The 22293-nt window shown below is 41.2% G+C and overlaps 1 protein-coding gene across 1 annotated transcript; it reads left to right on the top strand.

Moving 5' to 3' along the window:
• The first annotated feature begins 2681 nt into the window (after positions 1 to 2681).
• Positions 2682 to 20440, top strand: PPP2CA (protein phosphatase 2 catalytic subunit alpha). The gene is made up of 7 exons (XM_042790076.1): positions 2682 to 2974; positions 16273 to 16482; positions 16989 to 17162; positions 17355 to 17444; positions 17890 to 18051; positions 18843 to 18961; positions 19684 to 20440. Exons 1-7 carry the CDS (start codon positions 2873 to 2875, stop codon positions 19754 to 19756), a joined length of 930 nt encoding a protein of 309 aa, XP_042646010.1. The 5' UTR covers positions 2682 to 2872; the 3' UTR covers positions 19757 to 20440.
• The last annotated feature ends 1853 nt before the right edge of the window (positions 20441 to 22293 follow it).

The following is a 22293-nucleotide window of genomic DNA, read 5'->3' as shown; positions in this document are numbered from 1 at the left end:
TTGGGAACCACCACAATTGCTCTGAAGACAGCAGTGATTGTTTCTGCAATCTGTAAGGAAGGAGCCCTGTCTAATCCACACTAGCTGTGCTTTCCCCACACCTATTAGATAAAACATCACAGGACTTTGGTTGTAGTTTCACAAGCAAATAAGCCAGGTTAATAGTTCCCTGCTGCCAAGAAGGTTTTATTTCTCCTCTCTCACTCCATCTTTCCTATTCCAGAAACTGAGACGGGTACAGGCAATGCAGTCCTGCCCCTTTTTTAGCCGTGGGATCAATAACCAACACACCCTCTCTTTTTCAGCTGCATCAACTGTTTGCCACAGAGAGCCCAAGAGTTACAGCCATAACCTTGACCAAGGCCCTGACTTCAGCTGAAGGCAAGACCAGTTTCCACAGCCCCCTTCCATGATCCAGACCCCACACAGCCCTTCCCATGCCAGCTCATACCATTCATACACACACATAAAGAAGTGGACAAGGATACAGATGCAGCAAAGATTTTTTTTTTTCCAATTAGAACAGGTTTTTTTGAACACTCATTTTTGTGGCAACAGAAGGGGAATAATGTTGAGAGGGGACTACCCCTAGTGTCATCTTCCTGTCAGCCTGAAGTGACCATCATCCAAGAGCAGAGACCACCTTGTTCTGGATCATAGTTACTCTGACAAGGTGCTGAAGCACTGGTTTCTCTTGAGACTGAGGCACAGAGCAGCAAAAGTGTAAGTCCAGATTTTTCTGAATTGGTGTGGAAAATAAGTAAGAAGTAACAGTCATTAAGCTATTTTTTGTAGACAGAAGCATAAAGTAACTGTAAGACTGACAGAGTTCAAAGATGTAATCTACTCCAGTTTTACCAAGAATTTCACTTATCTGTATGGAAAATACAGAGCTAAATGTAGTCTTAAAACATCTGACCGTGTCAGAAGGTCAACAGTTATTAAAGAAAATAAACTTCAGCTTGGTAACTTACACAAGAGATGATGTTATTGCTTCATGTTCTTTGCATTTGTTTGTTCAAGATTATTTTGGGAGTATTAAGGAATATGTGCTACAAAGTAAATTCTTGAAACCTGGAATTTTTCATTGATTAACACTTTTCCTTCTACAATTTTAAGTACAAAACTAAGAATATCTGAAGATGCAAATCTGTTCTGGAAGAAAAACAAAACACCTGAGTTGGGTCATTCAAACAAACTGATGTCTACTAGGAAAGTATGACACCAAGAAACCGAGACTGACCTATGAAAGCAAACATTCTTTTCCCCTTGCTCACAGTGTAATTGTTAAATTCTTTGCCTTCTATTGAAGTAAATTAACAATTTAGACTCTGTATTAGGTAAACCCTGACGGAGACAACACCTATTTACTAAGAAAAGTCCTTGCTGATTTGATCACTTCAACAGAATACATTTTGTCCAAGTTTTGACCCATTTAGGTGAAAGAGTATTTTTTTTTTTTACTGGAAGTTATTTAAGGGACATCTTACATCGACTAATAGCTCTATACTTTAAGATGCAAATTGCAATAAAAATACCTACTCCATTACAGATGACAGATGCATGTTTCTTTCATGACTTTTTATTGCATCTTGTCTCTATCTTACTGACATCTTTTCCTTTGGGTAGAAAGCAAGTGCCTGAGTACACTAAGGTAACTGAGGTTCACCGCTAGTTTCCTGTATTTTACTGAAAGCTTATGCTGCACCTCACTCCTCCTCCTCTCTTCAAAGGTCATAATAAACCCATCTCCCAAGAACTCTTTCAGTATAAATTGCTTTAAAGAAAATACAGGCAGCACAGCCTTTCAAATCTAAGCACTACATGGTGGTACAACCGAGATAATATTTAACACTCATGCTTGAGCTGAAAAGATTTATTAAGTACCTAATACCTACAAGTGCCTTCTGCTTCCTTGTTCCCGAAAGGATACGATAATCGTGCTTAGAGCTACCGGGAAAGGTGCAAACACGGCCAAGCCAGACAAAGCGATTACAATCATCCCCCAACTTGACAACACCACCCCCCCCCAGGAGAGATTTAGCAAACCGGGTGCTCTGCCCTGTCTGCATCGCCTGAGGAGCCGGCGCTCAACACCCCGGGGAAAGGCCGCCTGGCTCTCTCGGGCGGGAGGCGCCGTGCCAGGCCAGCCCCCGCGGCCCCCTCACGGCTGAGGGCGGGGCTGCACCGCCCACCCCTCCGGCGGAGCCCCGCTAAGGGGAGAGCCCTCAGCGCTGAGTGGCATCGCCGGTCTCACGCATCACAAGCCCGGCGGGCTGTCTGGCTGTCCGTCCGTCCGTCCGTCCGTCCGTCAGTCCCCACCGGGGCCGGACCAGGACGCGCCGCCTCGCCTCAGCCTCCGTTCGGGCGCGAAAAGCCCCGCGGCACCAGCCCCCTCCCGCGCATGCGCCGCACAGACACCTCCCGCTCCCCCGCCGCTTTTGTGCCGTGATGGGGTGGGGGGGTGGGGGGCGGGAAAAGCCGCGCAGGCACAGGCGCTCCCCGCTCTGCCGTCCCGGCGCCATTCGTCCCCTCCCAGCGCGCATGTGCGGTGCTGCATGTTCCCCCCCCTCCCTTCTCCCTCCTCCACTCCGAAACTGCGCATGCACCGTTCTGTCCCGTGGCGTCTGCCGCCCTCCCCGTAGTGGAAGCCGAGGCGGTGACGTCAGGACCGGCGGCCATTACACGGTCTGGTGCGAGGCAGCGGGCGGTGGGGCTGCCGCAGCGGAGAGCGACCGACCGCCAGCGCTCCGGGCCGCTCCCGCCGCCGTTTTTGGGAGCGCGGATCGCGGGGAGGGGGGGGCCGGGGGGGGGGGAAAACGCTTTGTGGGGTGGTGCGGTAGCAGCCGGCGAGGAGGTGGGGGAGAGCGGGATGGAGGAGAAGGTCTTCACCAAGGAGCTCGACCAGTGGGTGGAGCAGCTCAACGAGTGCAAGCAGCTCTCTGAGGGGCAGGTGAAGAGCCTCTGCGAGAAGGTGAGGGGGGCGGCGAGCGGGCGGTGGGGCCCTCCCCATCGCCGGGTGAGGGGCTGCGGGGTGGCTGCTGTGGGGGGAAGCGCGGCAGGGCCGGGGCGGCTGCGGTCCCGGGCGGAGGGTCGGGGTTTTTCGGGTGGCTCCGCGGGGCTGGCTGGCGCCCGAGCCGGCGGCGGGGGTAGCGAGCTGCGGGCGGATCCGCGCCCCCTTCTCGCTTCGCTGTGAGCCTGGCTCCGCCTCCCGCCTTTTCATCTCCTCCTAAAATGGCGCCGCTGCCGGGATTCTCGGGAGGGACCCCCCGAGCGGGGCCGCCATCCCGCGGAGGGGGCCCGGCCCCGATCCTTCCCTTCCTGTCACCGGGCCTCGCTTGGCGCGGCTGAGCTGCCGCTGGCGGCCTCGGCTGCGCGGGGGGAGCCGTGCCCGCGGCTGCCGGTCTGACCGGCCGTCGTGTGCAGAGGGTCGCGAGTGGGTCGACGGTGTCACGATACGGTTAAAATTTTAAAGCGGCCCCAAAAGTGTAAGTTATTACAATGAAAATAAAAGCTTAGGGTGATCATTTGGAAATTACACGGGGTAAAGAGCTGCTGCTGGAACGTAACAGCTTCGATTTCTTTTTTTTTTTTTTTTCTTCACTATATAAATAAGCACAGGCTCAATTATAACTAATTGAAGGGTAGATTAGCTTTGGGACTTTGGTTTCTCTGAATAAGATTCCGGGTTTCATGATGTTCAGAGAATAGACGGTTGAGATATAACCATGTAACCATTTATTTCTATGGCGACGGATTGAAAGTGTTGAGAGTTGGATGTTAAGAGTACTATGTTGATTGAGCCATTTATAGTTTGGAAAGGTCTTAAAGTCAGCCCAGATTAGATTGCTTTTTGGAAATTCAAGGAAAAATTTGTTCTCATAGCACCCAGCTGCATTTTCCAATTGGATTCTAATTCTGGATGTAACCTAATAGCTGAGCAGTATTTTTGGTTACTGAAGGTTTTACATATTCCTAAATTTCTAGACTGAAGGAAGTAATATTTGTGGACTGTATGGGAACTGGAAATTAAGGAATATCAGAAGTTACTGGTGTACTGGCTTCTAAAGAAGCCTGCATACCTGCCATGAGAAGTAATTAGAATGTTTTAAATTTGGCACTGTGCCCTTAAATACTACAGCATGTTGTTTTGGGAGCGAATTGTTTCCAGAGGACTGTCTATAAACTTATTAAAGAACTTGGAGTGGTTTTTTGCCAGACGGGTTCTTGCTTGAGTATAAATTTTAGTTTACTAGTATTCCAGCAACTGAAAATTGTTACCATTTGATACAGTTTGTGTATTTTAAATTGTGTTGCAAGCAAGTGGCAGTGTCACTGCCTGACTATATTTCACGTGCTTGTCTAATGACAGCGGTCCAGCTTCTCCCTTGTGTTGCTTTGTTGGAGAGGCGAGTATTCCACTTGCCATCGTTTATAAACTCGTGCTGGTACAGGGTCCCAAATACCACACGAGTGGGTGTGTTTTATAAGTCTGTATGGTAACTTGCAGGAACACAAGGAATATACAAAATGCTTTCAATTCTCTGGAAGTTTTCAGTAGGTGAGGAGTGGATATACTGTTAGAAATTCCTTACAGAAGATACTGTAGTCCCAGTCAACATTGTTGTGCAAGTTGACATTTTCATTTTTTCCCAGTGAAGAATGGAAATAAGCTGTATTTCTGGATGAATGCGTAATGCTCATCACCAGCATGATGGTAGATAAAAGAAAAGGTCGCAGAAGTTTGTGTGCCTAACTGATGTGTTTTGAGGTGAGAGGCTGCAAGAATGTGTGAAGGAAGTCTACCTGAAAAATAAAATTCAGCAGCAACCTCACATTGCCTCAAGTTGGGTGGTTATGAGCCAGCTCCAGACCAAAGGTAATATTTCTCCAGGTAGCGTGATACTGTGCTTGAGCTGAAATTCCCCATCTCTGACTGGTTTGCGGTCAGCACTTTGCGGAGTATAGCCACATGGCTGTTTATGTTAAGGAGAGGTGATTTGTTGCTGATAACTACAGGTGGATTTACTGGGACTTCCTGCTAAGAGTAGTTAAGTTTGGACATGGTTGCTGATGCAGGGAATTAGAAGTAGGCCCCTGGAGTCCAAGTTTTCCTTCAAGTCGCCTCTGCCCTTTGAGCGGGGAGCCGTCTCTGTGTAAATCAGGGTGTTAGTTGAGTTCTGTGCCCTCCTGCTGAGGGACAGCATTTGCTTTAAGGGGTTTCCATGCTTCCAGCACTGACTCTCAGAAACTTTGTCGATTTGAGCTTCCATGTTTTGATTGTCTTAAGTAGTTTCATGAATGTAATCACACCCAAAGGTGGTGTTTTTTCTGTAAATAGCTTAATGTGTCAAGGGCAGTGTCAAATATAGCTACTGTTCCAAAGGACAGATAAAGACCCTACTAGGTATAAACTGTCATTCTTCACCATATTGTATTGTAGCTCGGGCTAGTTAAAATAAACAAATAAATACATCTTTGAGAGGGATTTTCCCCCATAACACTGTTTGATTGGATGAGCTTCCTGACTGGTATTTCTTGATCTGCAGGGACCGCGTGTGCAGATTGGTGCTTGTCTAATAAGGATAAGCCTAAGGGCTCTTTTGTATTTCAGTATTGAGATCTAAAGAACATAGCAGCTATTTACAAACATGATAATTAAGTGTGGCCATTTGTGTACCCCAGTTACTTTCTTAGTGCATCTTACGTTGTGCCTGGTTACCTGGGTGATGGTGGTGGTGGTAACTGGGCAGAAATGTCTTCTAAGTCTAGGAATAATTTGTATCCATGAGTAATACCTAATACTTTCACAGATGATTTGACAAAATATGAACCTCTGAGTGGCAGTTAAGTTATTCTAGGCTTAGTATGTGCTATGTATTTTATGTTATATCAGTTGTGTGTCCAGTAGTGCATGCTTCGCTTAGAGATTTGATAAGTTTTTCAGAAGGGGTCAAAGGGTACACCATACAGTCACTGCCACATATTAGTGATGTTTCTCCTGTTAACACTGAATTGTTTGTTGACTGTTGCCCATGAGCAGAGGAGAAAGGAAGTGCTCTATTGCCAGGTGAGGGTTTTTCCACTAGCCATTTTGAATGAAAGGATGCTGTTTTCGAGTACTTTTCCATACTTTGAGAGTAGAGGGAAGTGGTCTTGTCTCCTCACTGTGGTGTATAAATGCCCTTTATCACAGGAGATGGGGGTGTGGTACATTGCTCAGGAAGGTGGGGTGACACTCTAAAAATGCACAAAGGAATGAGTTGAATTTGTGAATAGTCTCCATTGGTTATTTCAGAAGGTATTTAGTGCAGGTGGACAGTCTCTCCCCTGGAAATTCTGGTCTGTAATTAAGTGGGTTTGAACATGGCATATGTTTTTTAGAAAAAGACGACAATTTGGTCATATATGCTGTGTAGAGTGTTCAGGGTTCTCTTTCTGTGTGCTTGAATTACTAGTAAAATATATCTGAATTTGCTATCCATCCAGAATTTTTTAAAGTGAAGGGCTGATACTGGTAAAGGCATTCAAGAAACCTTGATTCAGACCTTGTCTCCTACAGCTTTTGATCTGTAACAATGATCTTGGTTACACTTGCTTTTTGATTTGTCACCAGTGCTAATTTTCATAGTTTAAATGTGTTTCTGGGCCATACTGTTCTCTGGTGTGTACCTTGTTAATGGTGTATTTTTCTAATTTTTTTTCCTGTTGCAGAACTTCCACCTTTGTTTAACACCAGATCTTCCAAGATAGATTTTCTGAGATGGATTGCAGATGAGAACTAACCAAACATGCATGTACCCAGCACAGCTGTGTGAGCTGCTTGAACTCATTCAGCTTACATTAAGTGCCTTAGTTCTGGAAGAGAAGTATGTTACTAATGAAGCTTTCTTTTGGGTCAAAAAAACCCCCCACCCTGCAGTTGAAGTTCAGTTCCCCTAATGCATAGGACTAGCAAGTTTTGTGGATCTCACTCCTGTGTTTTAAGCTATTACGTCCCTGAGATGTCTGCCCCACTTCTTTTTCAAACAGAGGCAGGCACATGTTCCCTTCTGCTTCCTCTGCTTTTGGCAAGTTACGTTTCTTAGCTGATTATTTTTGGCCAGAAGTGAATGTTTTAAACTGTCCCAGCTGCGTTTGCAAGGGCTTTACCATTAGCTAGCTTTTGCATTCCCATATCTTGACATGTAACTGTCACATGTAACTAATCTTCAAACAAGGATGATTGTCAGAATGAACTTCTTGTCTGAACTCGCTGTAAATCAACTCAACCTGCCCCAACAGAATAGTAGAATGATTTGGGTTGGAAGGGACCTTAAAGCCTGCCCAGTCCCACCCCCTGCCATGGGCAGGGACACCTTCCCCCATCCCAGGGTGCTCCAAGCCCCGTTGAACCTGGCCTGGAACCCTTCTAGGGAGGGGGCAGCCACAGCTTCTCTGGGCACCTTGTGCCAGTGCCTCACCACCTGCACAGGGAAGAATTTCTTCCTTAGATCTCATGTACATCTGCCCTCTGTCAGTTTAAAACAGTCACCCCTCGTCCTATCCCCACAAACCCTGATCAGGAGTCCCTCCCCACCTTTCCTGTGCCCCCTTTAAGCACTGGGTGGCCGCTCGAAGGTCTCCCCAGAGCCTTCTCTTCTCCGGGCTGAATCCCCCCAACTTTATCAGCCTGGCCTCCCAGGGGAGCTGCTCCGGCCCCCTGAGCATCTTCGTGGCCTCCTCTGGCCCTGCTTGAGCAGGTCTGTGTCCTTCTGCTGTTGGGGGCCTCTGAGCTGGCCCCAGCACTGCAGGGGGGTCTCCCCAGAGCAGAGTAATGGGCTAGAATCCCCTCTCTCGCCCTGCTGCCCACCCTGCTCTGGATGCAGCCCCGGGCACAGGTGGCTTTTTGGGGTGCGAGCACACGTTGCTGGCTCACAGGCAGTTTTTCATCTGCTAACAGCCTCAAGTCCTTCTCTGCAGAGCTGCTCTCAATCCACTCCTTGCCCAGCCTGGATTTGTGCTTGGGTTTGCCCCAACCCATGGGCAGGACCTTTTACTTGACTTTGAACTTCATGAGTTCTGTACAGGTCCCCTCTCCAGCCTGCCCAGGACCCTCTGGATGGCTTCCCTCCCCTCCAGTGTGTTGGCCACACCACACAGTTAGTGTGGGACCAGAGAATTCCCAGAAAGTGAGAGTTTCTGTGTGGTGCTGTGTATTGGACAAGATCTGTGAACCTCTACCCTGTCCCCAGGCAGAAGAAGAACGTGGGTCTGGAAGGCACAGCATTTCAGGTTTTTTTGCTACTGCATTGGCTTTTAGATTCACTAGCAAGGAAACCCTTGAACTACTGCCAGTGGTGGGAGGGCATTCTTTAGTGGTTCCAAGGGCTGTGGGAGACCAGAAGGTGGTTTAGGACTCTTTTGCTGCTGCTTCATCAAACGTACACAGGGATCAAGCCATTGATGAGTGCATATAGTTACACCTTCCATCTCTGAAGTTACAAATGTATTGTGAAAAGCTTTTTGTGACATTTTAATAACAGTGTTTTAGATTATTCTGGAACACTTCCACAAAAAAAGATCCTTCTACTCCCAGTGTTTTGTGGTTTGAGTTTTTTTTTTTTTTTTTTTTTTTTTTTTTTTATGGTTGGTAATATAAAATGGAAATTGTCTCTTTACGGAAAAGTCATTTGAAGCATCAACCTTGCCAACCTCACCTAGTCCTGATTATACTTACAACATTTTGATGTGCATATGATAATTTAGTCTCATATGTGCCAAGTTTTGTAGCATCAGCAGCTTTCTAATTTTTTTAAAGTCTAGGAAATTCTATAAAATTGAATTGTGCTGGCAGTTAGGTTTTGGGGGTTTTAGTGTGTTGTTTGTTTTTTTTTTTTTTTTTTTTCCAAGTACAGCATTAATTGTGGTCAAATAGAAGTGAAAGATACTTTTGTGTTATTCTAGAAGTTACTTTGGGCATAGCTTAAGAAACCAGAAGCAAGCACTCGTAAGTCAGAGCAAGTTCCTACTTGAGTTCTACCAGTTGAAGGCTCAGGACATGGATGAGGCTGTAGATTGATGTCCTCTTCCAAAACTACCTGTGGTGAGACTGTTGCCTCCTCAGATCTGATGACAGTGCTGCTCTGTGATTGCTCCCCAGCCATTTTCAGTTAGTCATCTGGGTTGCCTTAAACAATGTAATAACCCAACCTGTCTGGCTGTGTCTGGCAGGAGTTGAGGAGGCCTTGTACAAAAGGCAGTGCAAAGGGAATCAAAGGAGTGACTGCATTTCCATCCATGCTTAAGAACCCTTAAACACTGCACCTACATTCAGTAATGCAGTTGTTGTCTTGATTCCTTTTCTTCAGGTAGTGTGTTAAGCTGGAAAAACAGTTTATTCCTGGTGAAAGAATAAATAATGGAACTCAGCTGCTCAGTAGTCAGGTCTCCAATATTTCTACTGTCTATGTTGAAAATACCTTCCAGTATAGGTGTTACGTGTTCACTAGTTGAAGTACATTTCTTGGGTTTGACACATGTGCCTACCCCATCCTCCAGTTGGTATCCTGACTGTACCTTTATCGTGACCATCCCTAGTTGTGGTTGGAGTTACTTGAGGAAAAGAGTTGAAAATCTTTTTGAGTTTTTTACATGAAGCTGGACTTGCAGATATCAGACACAACTCATTTGGGAATAGCTTTAGCCTGTTTCCTTTTTTTTTTTTTTTAACAGCTTGAATGGTAGAAAATTAATACAGCTTGTTCTACATACAGGGCTGAAGATCGTCTTTGTGTAAGTGGTCAGCTTCATCCATTACTACTGTTAATGTGTTTCTTGGAACTCCTTTGTAGAGAAGGTGGCATCTGGATTTCCTGAGCTATTTGGCCACCTGTGTTTTTTAAAAAAGATTTTTCTAGACTTTGTTTTTCTTTGAATTAAAAGTTAAAGACACAAAGATCTTTTGTATAAAGCAAAATAATGACATTGAGTTCTTTCAGAGCAGCCCCTTCCTATCTTTTTCATCTAGTTTTGTCAACTACTGATACATAAATACCAGTGCCCCTTTCCTTCTCCCAAATCTGACTCTGAGGGAAAGAACACCCCTTTCGTGTCCACTGACTGCTAATGATTTTTCCAAATTGAAGCATTGAGGGGACTAACAAAGTTGTGAATGGCGTCAGTCATTACTTTGTAATACAAAGGATTAGAGGGTTATTTGACAAAAGTTTACTGGCTCCATGCTGTCTTGTAGACCCAGAATTTACAGGAGAAAAAGGAAGGTGATTGTCTCATCTTACATGCAGTACTGGCATTAAGATTTATCTTTTGGTTCGCTAATATCTTGCATTTAACTGGTCTCTCTTCTAACTAAATAGAAAATTATAAATAATTACAAATCTATTAGAAATAATAGAATAGTAAGGGGGTGGTTTTTGTTGAGTTGTGGAGCAGTGAAGAAGGGTACTTTGTTGTGAAATACAAAGCTGAATGGGTTTTATGCGTTTTTGGTTAATGAATTTCCTGTTCTTGTTCACTGACAAATAGTCATTGATACATAAGCTACTAAGCTTTTATTTTGTGCGCTTTGAATTAAAATAAAACTTTGAGTTCCTTTGTTAGTTCTGTTTGGCCAATCCCAAGAAAAAGGAGGGCTATAAATGTAGTGACCACATGGTGACACACTGTTCTCAGGAGCTGTATAAGTGACTCTTTGATCAGGCATGCCTTGGTTTCCTTTGAGTTATAAACTTTCAGTGTTGTTGGTAGTGAAAGAGGTTAGAAACTGGAGGTATAGGTGCTAGTCACAAAACCAGAGAGAAAGCAGATTGGTAATCTTCTGTTTCAGTCAGTTTTGCTGTTGTAGCTTCTTCTACGTGGATGGAAATCCTTTATTTGCTTTGGAATACTAAATAATTAAATGTCAGTGGGGAGCCTTTGTATTTTAATTTTGTTCCTATTTATACATTCGCATTGAACTCCTTAGTGGATTACAAAGCTCACCATAAATAATTTTCCCATTTGTGTCATATGTAATCTGACTGCTGCTGTATGTTCTTTACAGAAGGGTGATGTTGGAGGCTTCATTTTTCTAGTTTTGTTTAAAATGTCAGGTGGTGAATGAAAATACCTTTTGCTCTAAAACTGGTGAGCCCATCTTTTGTCTGAACATGCTCTTTCATCTGCAGGTAAGGGGTGGGGAGAAACAGATTGAAGGAAACAAATGCGTTCACTCTGCAGAAGACTTGCTGACTGTAATGCATGACTTTGCTTGGATCTGGAATCTCTTCCAGGCCATGATGTTTGGCCAGCTAAAACCAGTATTTATCCCAATTAGCTGATCATTGTGCCTTTAGTCACATCCTGTGCATCTTGATGATGGGAAATTATGGGTGTGGTTAAAGCCTTCGATCGCATCAAAATATCTTTATGGCAACTACAGATACCTATTTTTCTTTTTCTTGGTTACAGTGGCTGCTTCTAAACACACACTTTACTAGACAGCATGGTGGGTTGCAGGTGTGAATTCTGGTCTGCCAAGAATGACACATTACCATCTGCAACCATGACTTTGGAGCTATGTTGTCTAATTAAAATAATGATTGTATTTCCTTTACTGAGTTAGTGGTAATCTTTTGATAAGTGCTTTATAGCACTGGTTCACTGCTATGCAGCAGTTTCCAGCATTGTTCTACCATTCTACAAAGCCACAATAATGATTACTGACTTTTTTTTTTTTTCTGATGTGCCCCAGAGTTTTTCAGGGTAGATACATGGTTTGAGTTCTCAGAGCTCCTGCTAGAATGTACGAATCTAAGAAGGGATAGGAGTAATAGGGGAATATCTGGTATGTTCTGGAAACAGAAAGGAATTTGTGTACTGATGAATTCAGAGGGTTTTTCAGAAATGGACAACTTAAATTCTGTGAGGCAAGGTTGATGATGTACTCTGCTCATGAGGGAAACTTGCTTGTCCTCAGCATAGAGTGAGTTGAGAGAGAGAATGGATGGATTATAGCCTTTATGACAATTGACTTTGAGCCTTCATCTGTGGCATATAGGATAAAAATACATGCAGGGAACAGGGGAAATAGGAGATACCTCTGCGTCTCATTACATAAAATTGTGAAGGTCTGAAAATCATGGTAGTAGCTTTAATAGTAATATATTTTTTTTTTTAACAATTATCACTGACTGTTCATTATAAAATGCAGAATTTAAAGTTTACACTTGGATCTTGCATTGTCTTAAAACAATGAAGCTAATATTCGTATTTTAAGAACAGTGTTTTGCATAGAAGATGTATTTTGTAAACAAAGGCAACAAAACAGTGCTTTAGTGTTCATCTGGCCATCTAGATATGCAGCAGTCCAGGAATGCTTTAATTCCTAAATACTAGGTTGTGTTTTTATGCAGTGCTACTTGCTTTACAATAAAGTGAAAATTTATTGTTTTCTTGTGTATTTAAACCAATATTGCTTTTATTTCTGCTGTCTTCTGGGTGTTTAGGAATTGTACAAGTTGCCTGTTTTCAGTGAAATGGCTGAGTAAGCCAGTATTTCAGATATCAAGTAGGAATTAATTCCCGTCACTATGATTAAGCAGAAGTGTATTTGAGATACGCTTATTGTTTAATTGTTATTGAGATTGCTCTGAGTAAGATGTGACTTTTCACCTCAGCAGTTGTTGTTTATGACAGCATTTTACTTGGTTCTTCTTGTGCAACCGTGTCTTATAGTTACATGTTTTTTCTGCATTAGTCTTGGTTGGTGCTTGGCTGTAAAATTAGCATGTATCAATCTGAAGTAATGGGTTCTTTACAGTCAGATTTTGAAATCTGAGTGTGTAGTGCTGAAAAAATAGTTAAGCTGATAATGGAGGTTGGGTCTGTAATGTAGTAGACTGATACCAAGTTTTGGTTTAATTCATCAGATTTTAAATCATACAATAGCACAAGTTAAACTTTCTGTGGTGTGGGGTACTTATGAGGATTGAAGACATATAGAAGTTGAGGGCTGTCTTAACAATTGTTAAGAACTGAAAAAAGACTGAGAAATAAAAGCACTAGTAAATGTTCAAGAAAAATCTGTTTCAGAATTGCATAAGTGTTTATTCTGGTGATAGTCAATGAAACCTGGCTGTTTCAAAATGTTGATGTTGCAATACTGCAAAGTGTTGCACAATTACCCTTCGTGGCAGTAGGTCACTGGGTTTGTGAAATACAAGGAATGAGGTGTGTGTCTCTTTTCCCTAGTTCTCCTTCATCAGGTGGTTTGATCAAGTAGTGCCCTGTCTTGTACTGAAAGCTGATGAAAAATGCTCTGCTGCTTCCTCTCTGTGAGGAAGAGTAGGATAGCTGCTGGTGGGAAGCCCAGTTTGTTGCAGGGTGTGTGTAGATGGACAGGGAGTTGCGTGATGTGGCTGAGCAAGTAGCATCATCGTGGATCTTGGGGAGGGGATCAATAAAGAGGAGGTGGATCTAGATGAGGCTGTGCAGGGTGGTGTGTGGTCCAGTGCAAAGTCAGGGTCACAGATACTTGAGTAGTATTGGTGATAGCTTGCTTCTGTGAAACTTGGATTGTGAAATTCTAGTACTACATATACTGCTGTTTTACCGACTGATGGTTGTGTTATGTTACAGTATATTGAAACATTTTCTGCTTTACCCTTTTATAGGAACTTATTTAATTGGAAATTTGGGGCATGGCTGATGGACTACTTGCTGGTGGCTTGTTTTCAGGGTATTATTTTTTCTGCTTTCAGCTCTGCCAAAGCTCTTTTATAGAGGCAATTATACTGCTTAGGCACTTCAGTATATGCCACTGTTAATGCTATGGGACATGATGAGACTATAAATGGACTAAGCAGTTCATAACACAGTATATTTCATACAACTTGTTTCAGAACATGGAAATACTGAAATCCCTGCACCAGTATTCCTCCACTACAGGATTTAAATAGAAATTGCTGTTTTGCAAGTTGACCTGGAACAGTCTTTTTTCATCAAAGTAGCTGTCTGACTTATGTACGTGTTTGGTCATATGCATATCTAAGTGATTTAATATTTCAAAAACTGAAGAAGCAACAACTTTGTTGCTGAGAACTATACCATTTTAATTTCAGTCAGCATAAACGTTGCATACCTTTGATGAAAAATGAATGATGGATTCTTTGTGCAGTTCTTGGAGTGTGGTGAGAAAATATGATGGTAGAAAGAATTCTAATTAAAGAGTATGGGACGTTTTTTATATTTAAACGCCATAAGCATCTGTAACGTTCTCCGTTAAAAGGAGAATTAATGTGGCTAGTGCTTCTGAATGTAATAGCATGATAGAAGAGGCTAAGGCTGTTAAAACACCTTCAAAACATCCGGTGAGTGTCACTGCATTAAAATGAACTTAAGTCAGGCTATCTTAAAATAAATCTACACTTTTAGCATCTACCACAAGCCAGCAATGACCTATCTTTAGTACTAGGCATGGCATGAGTGGAAACTGTCATATGAGATTGACTTTTGATGCAAATATGTCTGCAGAGTGATTTAACTCTGTTGCTCATTCTGTAATATCTAAAGTTCTGTGTTGTGCAGAGTGCTTCACCACGACTGCATTTTTGCGTTTCTTTGCAGACTTGAATGAAATGTTGAATTTCATGAATCTCCAACATTAAACTACGTGTTGCCGGCACTTCTTGTTTGAAGTGGTGACTGGCGGTTAGCCTAGGCAACATGCAGGAACAGTGAGACCACTTTTGGGGGTGTGAGTGTCAGTCACTGTGCAGCTAATGGCTTCAGGAACAGGGTGGAAACTTGGACACAGCAGCATGTTTCTTAATAGCTTGGCTCATGTCAATATCCAGTACACATATACTGTTTAGATTTTAAATTCAAATGTTTCTTTCCTAACTTTTTAAAATCTAATGCTTTGCGAATTATGATTATTTTTTCTGGTGTCTCAAAATACTTACTTGCTTAGCAGAAACCTCCCAAAAATGAATATGCTGCTTTAGTTGTCAGGTTAGGTTTGAGAAAGTTAAGAAAAGTGACCCTAAACTGAATATGATGTTGCTCTTCCATCTGTCTCCTACACTGGTGTATGCTTCAGAGTATTTTGGATTTAGTGTGGCCTGTGCGTAGATGGTACTTGGTGCTGTTTCTGCAAGTCTTGTAGACACATATGAGTTATAGAATACAGTTTTTATATATTCTCTTGTCATTCTGGTACTGAGGTAAAAAAGAGATCCCTTTTGTATAGGAACATTGGTGGTTGAAAGGCATGAAAATCTTTGTAGATGGTAACTTGTGAACTTGTTACTATTTATATTTTTAATATCCTCTTGATTTAGAAAATTACAGTGTCATGTGTTTGGTGACTGCTCTGAGAACAAAATGTAGCAACTGGCACTATGATGGTATAATTGGGGAATTCTTGCATTATTTCAAAATTACCTTTCTGGTGCTATATTTAGCTTGTGCGTCTTCATACGAATTGCCTTTGTCTGCAACTTTTATGTACACAGTCTTGTGGAAAAAATAGTGGTGACAAAGATGCTTCCTTACTTTGGTTTATAAAGAGACAACTCAGTGTTACTTGTGTGTATGTAAACTCAAAACCTATTCAGAAAGCTTGTGCAGGTAATGAACCTGCTCTGCGATTGCTGGTACCACTGGATATTAGTTACATTTTCACTTCTGCTTCATGTAGGACTCCTTGCCTTTGTAAAGGCATACAGCTATTCATACATTCAAAGATGTATGTATAGATGGGTGACAGTCTTTGGAAGCGAGACGTCAGGGGTGTAGAACTCTAGGAGCTGCTTCTAGCTGATACAGCTGTGCTCACCTCCCCAAGGGAGAGCCTTGGTTTTGGCTATGCTTGAGTTCAGGCATTTGGAGGGTTGGAGATAAGACATTAGCATGGGTTTTAGATTTAATTTTTCCAAATACTTATGAACTACTTCAGTTCCAGCAGTGATGATCATTGTTTTATGCTTCATGGAACCATTTTTGTGGAAAGACTGAAGTTTTCATTATGCTGGAAATAAATTCTGAAATAGCTTCCTCAAAGAGGGGAAAAAAAATACCAAAGCAAATTTCTGTTACTAATACAGGGTTGCATAAAACAAAATCTTATTTTAAGTAAAGATAAACTCTTACCTCGAGCGCTTCAGACATGGAAGGGACAAGAGTTCATAAAGATTAGTAGAGAGCTGGAAATGTTTGAGCATACTTTGAATAAAATGACTGTTCATAAACAAATTCACAATTTAAGTGTTTTTTGTTGTTATTTTATAGGCTAAAGAAATTTTGACAAAGGAATCTAATGTACAAGAAGTGCGATGTCCAGTCACAGTCTGTGGAGATGTTCACGGACAATTTCACGACCTTATGGAACTTTTCAGAATTGGAGGCAAATCACCAGACACAAACTATTTGTTTATGGGAGACTATGTTGACAGAGGCTATTATTCAGTCGAAACAGTCACATTGCTTGTAGCTCTTAAGGTAACTTTTCTTCTCAGCTGTACAGTTCTGTATAAAATATACATAATTACTGTTCTGCCTGCACTTAATACTTACTGTGATTTGCACTATGGTGGTACTATAGGTGCAAAAACTGAAATGTTGGCTATCGTAGTTTTGTAAGATACTTAAATTAACGCTCAGGTACAAGCCTGAATTTTTTCTAAAATGAGTGCTGTGTTTATTTTTTACTTGCCTAAGTAGCAATCTTTAAGCTGATCCCCCCCCAAGCAATTGCTTAATGTGCAGGTGTGGTGAAGTCCACTAGTAACAATGAATGCAATTTTTAATTAATCTCAAAAGTATTTGGCAGCTGAGGATTTGAATGAATTATCCCTTCTTTTCTCAAAGATTATAATTGAGTCTTCATCTTCAGAAGGCTTTGTTTCTTATTGCTTTATTGACATATAATGGGGTGGGAGTGCAAATTCTGGTTTTTGGGAAGACATGCATGTTTTGATGCCTCTAAAATAAACTGTTATGTTTAGGTTCGTTACCGTGAACGTATCACAATTCTTCGAGGGAACCATGAAAGCAGGCAAATCACACAAGTATATGGTTTCTATGATGAATGTTTAAGAAAATACGGAAATGCAAATGTTTGGAAATACTTTACAGACCTTTTTGATTACCTGCCTCTAACTGCCTTGGTGGATGGCCAGGTATGTTGATATTTGACAAAGTTAAATGTTACTAGTTTTAAAGGGAGCTGTTGACACTGTATTCTATCAGCTCTCAGCTTTAAATGAGTCTCTTGCATGTTTTCTTCTAATCATTTATACTAAACAATTTATAATTGCACTGATACAATTAATATAAATGAATGAGATCCTTCATCTGTCTAACTCCTACAGATTTTCTGTCTACATGGCGGCCTCTCTCCATCGATAGATACACTGGATCACATCAGAGCACTTGATCGCTTGCAGGAAGTTCCTCATGAGGTACTGCAAAATAATTTTCTAAGCTTCTGGGATTCATGATTCAGCATATCTTGGGTACTTGATTATGCAGGCTGAAAATGAAATCCGAAACAATTTAGCAGTATGTGACTGACTATCTTCCTGTTCTAGTTTTTTGAAGCAAAAGTAAGGGGCCTGTTGCTTAAAGTAATGTATTTTAGTGTGCCTAGAATCTCAACAGGTATGACTTAATGATCTCGGAAGTGAGAACTACTCCTGTGAAAACTCTTCATTCAGGTTACCTTCTTGTTAACTTTTCAGGTTTAAACTGCACTAGCTGTTGTAGATGATAGGCACTGTTTTTTAAGTCTTAAAGAGGTGCTGCAACAAGTTGTGCAGGGGTGGTGTGTGTTCAGGTTTTTTGTGTTTTTGTTTGGTTTTGTTTTTTTGTTCTCCATAGCTGAAACATCTTCTATATCTCTTACAGGGTCCAATGTGTGACTTGCTATGGTCAGATCCAGATGATCGTGGTGGCTGGGGAATTTCTCCTCGAGGTGCAGGTTACACATTTGGACAGGATATTTCAGAAACCTTTAACCATGCTAATGGCCTTACGTTGGTTTCGAGAGCTCATCAGTTGGTAATGGAGGTAAGCAGGATAGTCTGTGTGTTCAGATTTTGGTTGCATGGTTGACCAATTAATACTGTACTCTATGTGTCAGAGATGTGCATGTACTGCTGTGTCAACTGATGATCCAGCTGAGAGTCCTCCAGAAGCTCTACCTTGACAGTATTCATGTGCTACTAAAGGAGTTTTTCAATTTGGCAGTGCAGTAACCTTTATTTTGGCCTGTTTTTTTTTTTCCTGAAAATTTACAGTAACATCCCAAAACAGACTTTAGTAGTTGAGGTGGTATTGCATTTCTGTGTAGATGAAAAGGTTCTTAAATGTAAATGCTGAATCCCCTGATAAGAAAATGCACACAAATATGTGTGCCTCGATAAAAGACTTATTTTTCCTTTTTACCTTGGATGTGTGTGTTTATTCTTAGCCTCTAGTTATCCCTCGCAGTTAAGATGTTTAAATGTATGTCTGGGTTCTGGTCTTGGTGATCACAGCTGATGATTCAGAATAGATTATGTGCTTCAGAGATGCTGGTTTAATTTTTTAAACTGTAATGCAGTTGGGAATTCTTGCTGATTTGTTTTAAATATGTTTAGCTTGTTCTTGCTAGTAAGAAGCAACATATGAAGGCTAAAATTCCTTTTTACCCCTTTTCTCTCAAGAAGACAAAGATACATCTTTAATCTTACTTAAAATGACACTACAAATGCCACTTAGGGTTTTGCATGTTAAAAATTCAGTTAGTAGTCAGATGGTTATATGGGAGTACAACAAATGAACTTGGCTGTCATAATTGTGTTTTTTTCCCTCTCCAGGGGTACAACTGGTGCCATGATCGGAATGTAGTAACAATTTTCAGTGCTCCAAACTATTGTTACCGTTGTGGCAACCAGGCTGCAATTATGGAACTTGATGATACTCTAAAATACTCCTTGTAAGTATGTTTAAAAATGAGAGTTGTGTTGCCCATGATTTAAAAATAATTGCTGTAGCAAGATACCACTTAATTGTTGGGTTAAGGTATATTTTTTCCCTATACGCTTTTGGGAGGTGAAGTGGATGTGGAATTGTTGGATTGGACACATCTAAAGTCTTGGAGTCAAATATCTGGAACAGTTGTTGACACCTTGTCTGTCAGATTGAAGTGAGACTCCTCATTTTTGTTCTGTATAACTGGAGTTTAATGAAATACTGTGGAGGTATGTGATTTGAGAGTAGGAGTACTCTGTCACGTCTGAGGTAATGCCCTCCTGTCAGTCTAGGGCAAGAGGCTTTTGGAACCTTTGAATTCTTCAGATGTTAGGATGTTGGCTTTTTAAATGAGGCTTCTAATTAACTACCTCAGCAGCAACTTTACTATCAAACAAGGCAAGAGCATTGTGTAAACTGCCCCCTTTGACAATTGCTGAAGACTTTAACTTTCTAAATAAATACTTTCCAGTTCTTCATAGTAATCATAAGAGGAGTTTAAAATATGGGGGTTATAAATACATACTAATAGGAGGAGTTGAAGTTCAACACTTCTTCTAGGAGACTTTGGTTGAAAAAACCTGGAGACCTACATGCATTAAGACCATTGCTGCTGTAATTCACATATAAAACATACCTGAAGGTAAACTGAACTCTTGTGGTTTCATTAATGTCTGTGCTTTTCAGTTTGCAGTTTGATCCAGCACCGCGTAGAGGTGAACCGCATGTTACTCGTCGCACCCCAGACTACTTCCTGTAAAGAGATTTTAGACCTGTACAGTATTGCCATGAACCATATGTTGACCTAAAGAAAATGGGAAGAGCAACAGTAACTCCAAAGTGTCAGAAAATATTTAACATTCAAACTTATTTTCACATGGACCAAAAGACGTGCCATATTCAAATACAAAGCCTCTTGTCGTCAACAACTGTGACCACTTTAGAATGAACCAGTTCATTGCATGCTGAAGCAACATTGTTGGTCAAGAAACCAGTTTCTGGCATAGCGCTATTTGTAGTTACTTTTGCTTTCTCTGAGAGACTGCAAATAATAAGATGTAGACATTAACACCTCGTGAATACATTTAACTTTCCATTTAGCTATAGCTTTATTCAGCATGACTGTAGATAAGGGTAGCAGCAAACAATCATTGAAGCTTAAAGAACATTTTTAAAATAAGTACCAAGGCCTCATATTTGTTCTGAAACTGTTTGTTTGTTTTATTTTCAGGGAATACTGTTTAATTTAATTGTATTGATTTTTTTTTTTTTTGTCTGCACTCAGTTCCCTTTTCCACTCTTTGCCCTACCATATTGTCCCTTGTAATTGTCCAAGGATAGTGAATTACTTTGAACAGAACTGTTTTTTTCTGTAAAACAATGTTACTGCAGGACAGAGCTGCAGTGTTTTTCATAATAAACTTGTGAACTAAGTATGGAAAAATGTCAAATCCTAATTGCATCTTAGGTCAACTGTGGTTTAATAAACAAACGTGTAGCTGGATGGGTTTTATAAACTTGTATAGAAATTTCCACCTTAAGTGACTAAAACTGAGGTGATGGAGTGTGCTGGAAAACTCTAACTTTTTGAATTCTGTCCCAGGGAGGTGCCTGGTTATTGCGCAGCTGAGAACGCAGCTCGCTATTACTGATGTGTTGCTCGCTCTCCCTCTCAGTGCTCTACTGAAAAATCGAAGAACATAGGATCACTTAATTGAGCGTGGCTTTTTTTCAAGTGTCAGTCTTAAGTTTGAGTCATTTACAATGTAGGTGCTAATACTTAAAATAATTTTCTGAAAAACTAAGAATAAAACCAGTTTTCTAAATATTAAATGAAATAACTTGAACTTTAGTGCTATGTGTATTGCCCAAGTTTCCATTCTGAAAAATGGTGGTATGTAATTTATGTTAACTTCTGTTAAAATAATTTTCTTTCTACTAATTTGCTTCAGAATTTGAATCCCGATTTAGATTATTTTGTTCGAAACAGAAATTCAAATTGTATGCCTTGAGGCTTGCGCTTGAAACTTAATGGGCATATCTTTAAAAGACGTACCTGGCTGTCATTTTAATAGAGGACTCTTCATATTGTTTAAGAGACTTTAAATTCCTTGGGCACAGCATAGATGATGGGTTTTTTTACACTGCTTGCTTCTAAGAGAAAGTACAGAAATTTTGCAAATGTCCGACTTCCCTGGAGGCCTAGTCCTAGACACACTTTTTGGGGCTTTCTTGCTTTTCTACTGGAGGACCACTTAATTCTCTAACTTGCAAAGAAGGTGCTGCATTTCACCAAGCATTACTTCATCCCTTTTCTGAAAGGCTTGAGTGGTTGCTTTTTTCTTCAGCAAAAATTCAGACTTGTCCTGTGGGTTGGGTTCCAAATGGTTTCTGGGGAGCGCTCAGTCTTCTCCAGTTTGATCTTTTACAGGAAGAAGTGCATACTAAAAATAAGTGCATCTGAAGTGTCTTTTTTTAGTATATTGGGAAATTTTCCTTTGATCACTATTAAAAAAAATCCTTTGCTGTATAGAGTAGTTCACTTTAAATTCCTTTTGCTTGCCATTCTCTGTAAATGTTTTTGTAGATAGAGCTTTGCCTTAATTGACACCATCCTTCAAGGGTAATAATGACTTTGCCCTGTTTTCTGTTTTCCCCTCTTACTTTAATTGGTGTGACTCATCTGCTCTGGGGGGAGCAGTCAGTTCATTTGTTCAAGCTCTGTACACAAACACAAGGAGTTGTTAGTAAAGTCAATGGACAGTGTTGAAACTCACTCCGGTTTTTGTACTTTGCCCCATAATTGCACTGTGACTGGCTGTTCAAAGATTTCATTGAGAATATCATGTTGAGAACAAAAAATGGTTGCTCTGATGGGAGAGTGGCCACCAGCAATACTAACGAGCTAAAAGCATGTTTGGATGAATCAAGAGGAGAAAGAAAACTTCAAATACAAGTAATTCCTGTCTGATTTCTTGGTAGCTGATTGATCAGTTCACCTGAGCAAAACTTCCTTTAGTTCAGGCTGTGATGATGATGATGAAATGAGCATAATTAGGATTTGTACTTGTTTTGGAGATCAGTGGTGATGTTTCCTCCTTCACTACAAAATGGTGAATTCCATGAAATGTGAAATGGAAGTAGCTGGAAATCCCATATTGTGGTAGTTCAGTATTTATTTAATCAGGATAGTTAAAGCCAGTGTTCAGTGAGGAGGGCTGACACAGGGGTTTAAATTGTCAGAAGGCAGTCATGAATGAAACTTCTACAAACTGCTCTATAAACTTACCCTGTTTT

Source organism: Tyto alba, unplaced genomic scaffold, assembly GCF_018691265.1.
Source record: "Tyto alba isolate M040663 unplaced genomic scaffold, T.alba_DEE_v4.0 Super-Scaffold_17, whole genome shotgun sequence".
Taxonomy (NCBI): Eukaryota; Metazoa; Chordata; class Aves; order Strigiformes; family Tytonidae; genus Tyto; species Tyto alba.
Note: the sequence above shows the minus strand (reverse complement) of the source record. Positions and strands in the feature narration are given on the sequence as shown.

What these genes read in the sequence shown, in the direction of transcription:
- PPP2CA (XM_042790076.1), top strand. Translation starts at nt 2,873, where the DNA reads ATGGAGGAGAAGGTCTTCACCAAGGAGCTCGACCAGTGGGTGGAGCAG. An exon ending in TGCAGGAAGTTCCTCATGAG is followed by an intron (nt 17,445 to 17,889) that starts GTACTGCAAAAT and finishes TATCTCTTACAG; the next exon opens with GGTCCAATGTGTGACTTGCT. An exon ending in GATACTCTAAAATACTCCTT is followed by an intron (nt 18,962 to 19,683) that starts GTAAGTATGTTT and finishes TGTGCTTTTCAG; the next exon opens with TTTGCAGTTTGATCCAGCAC.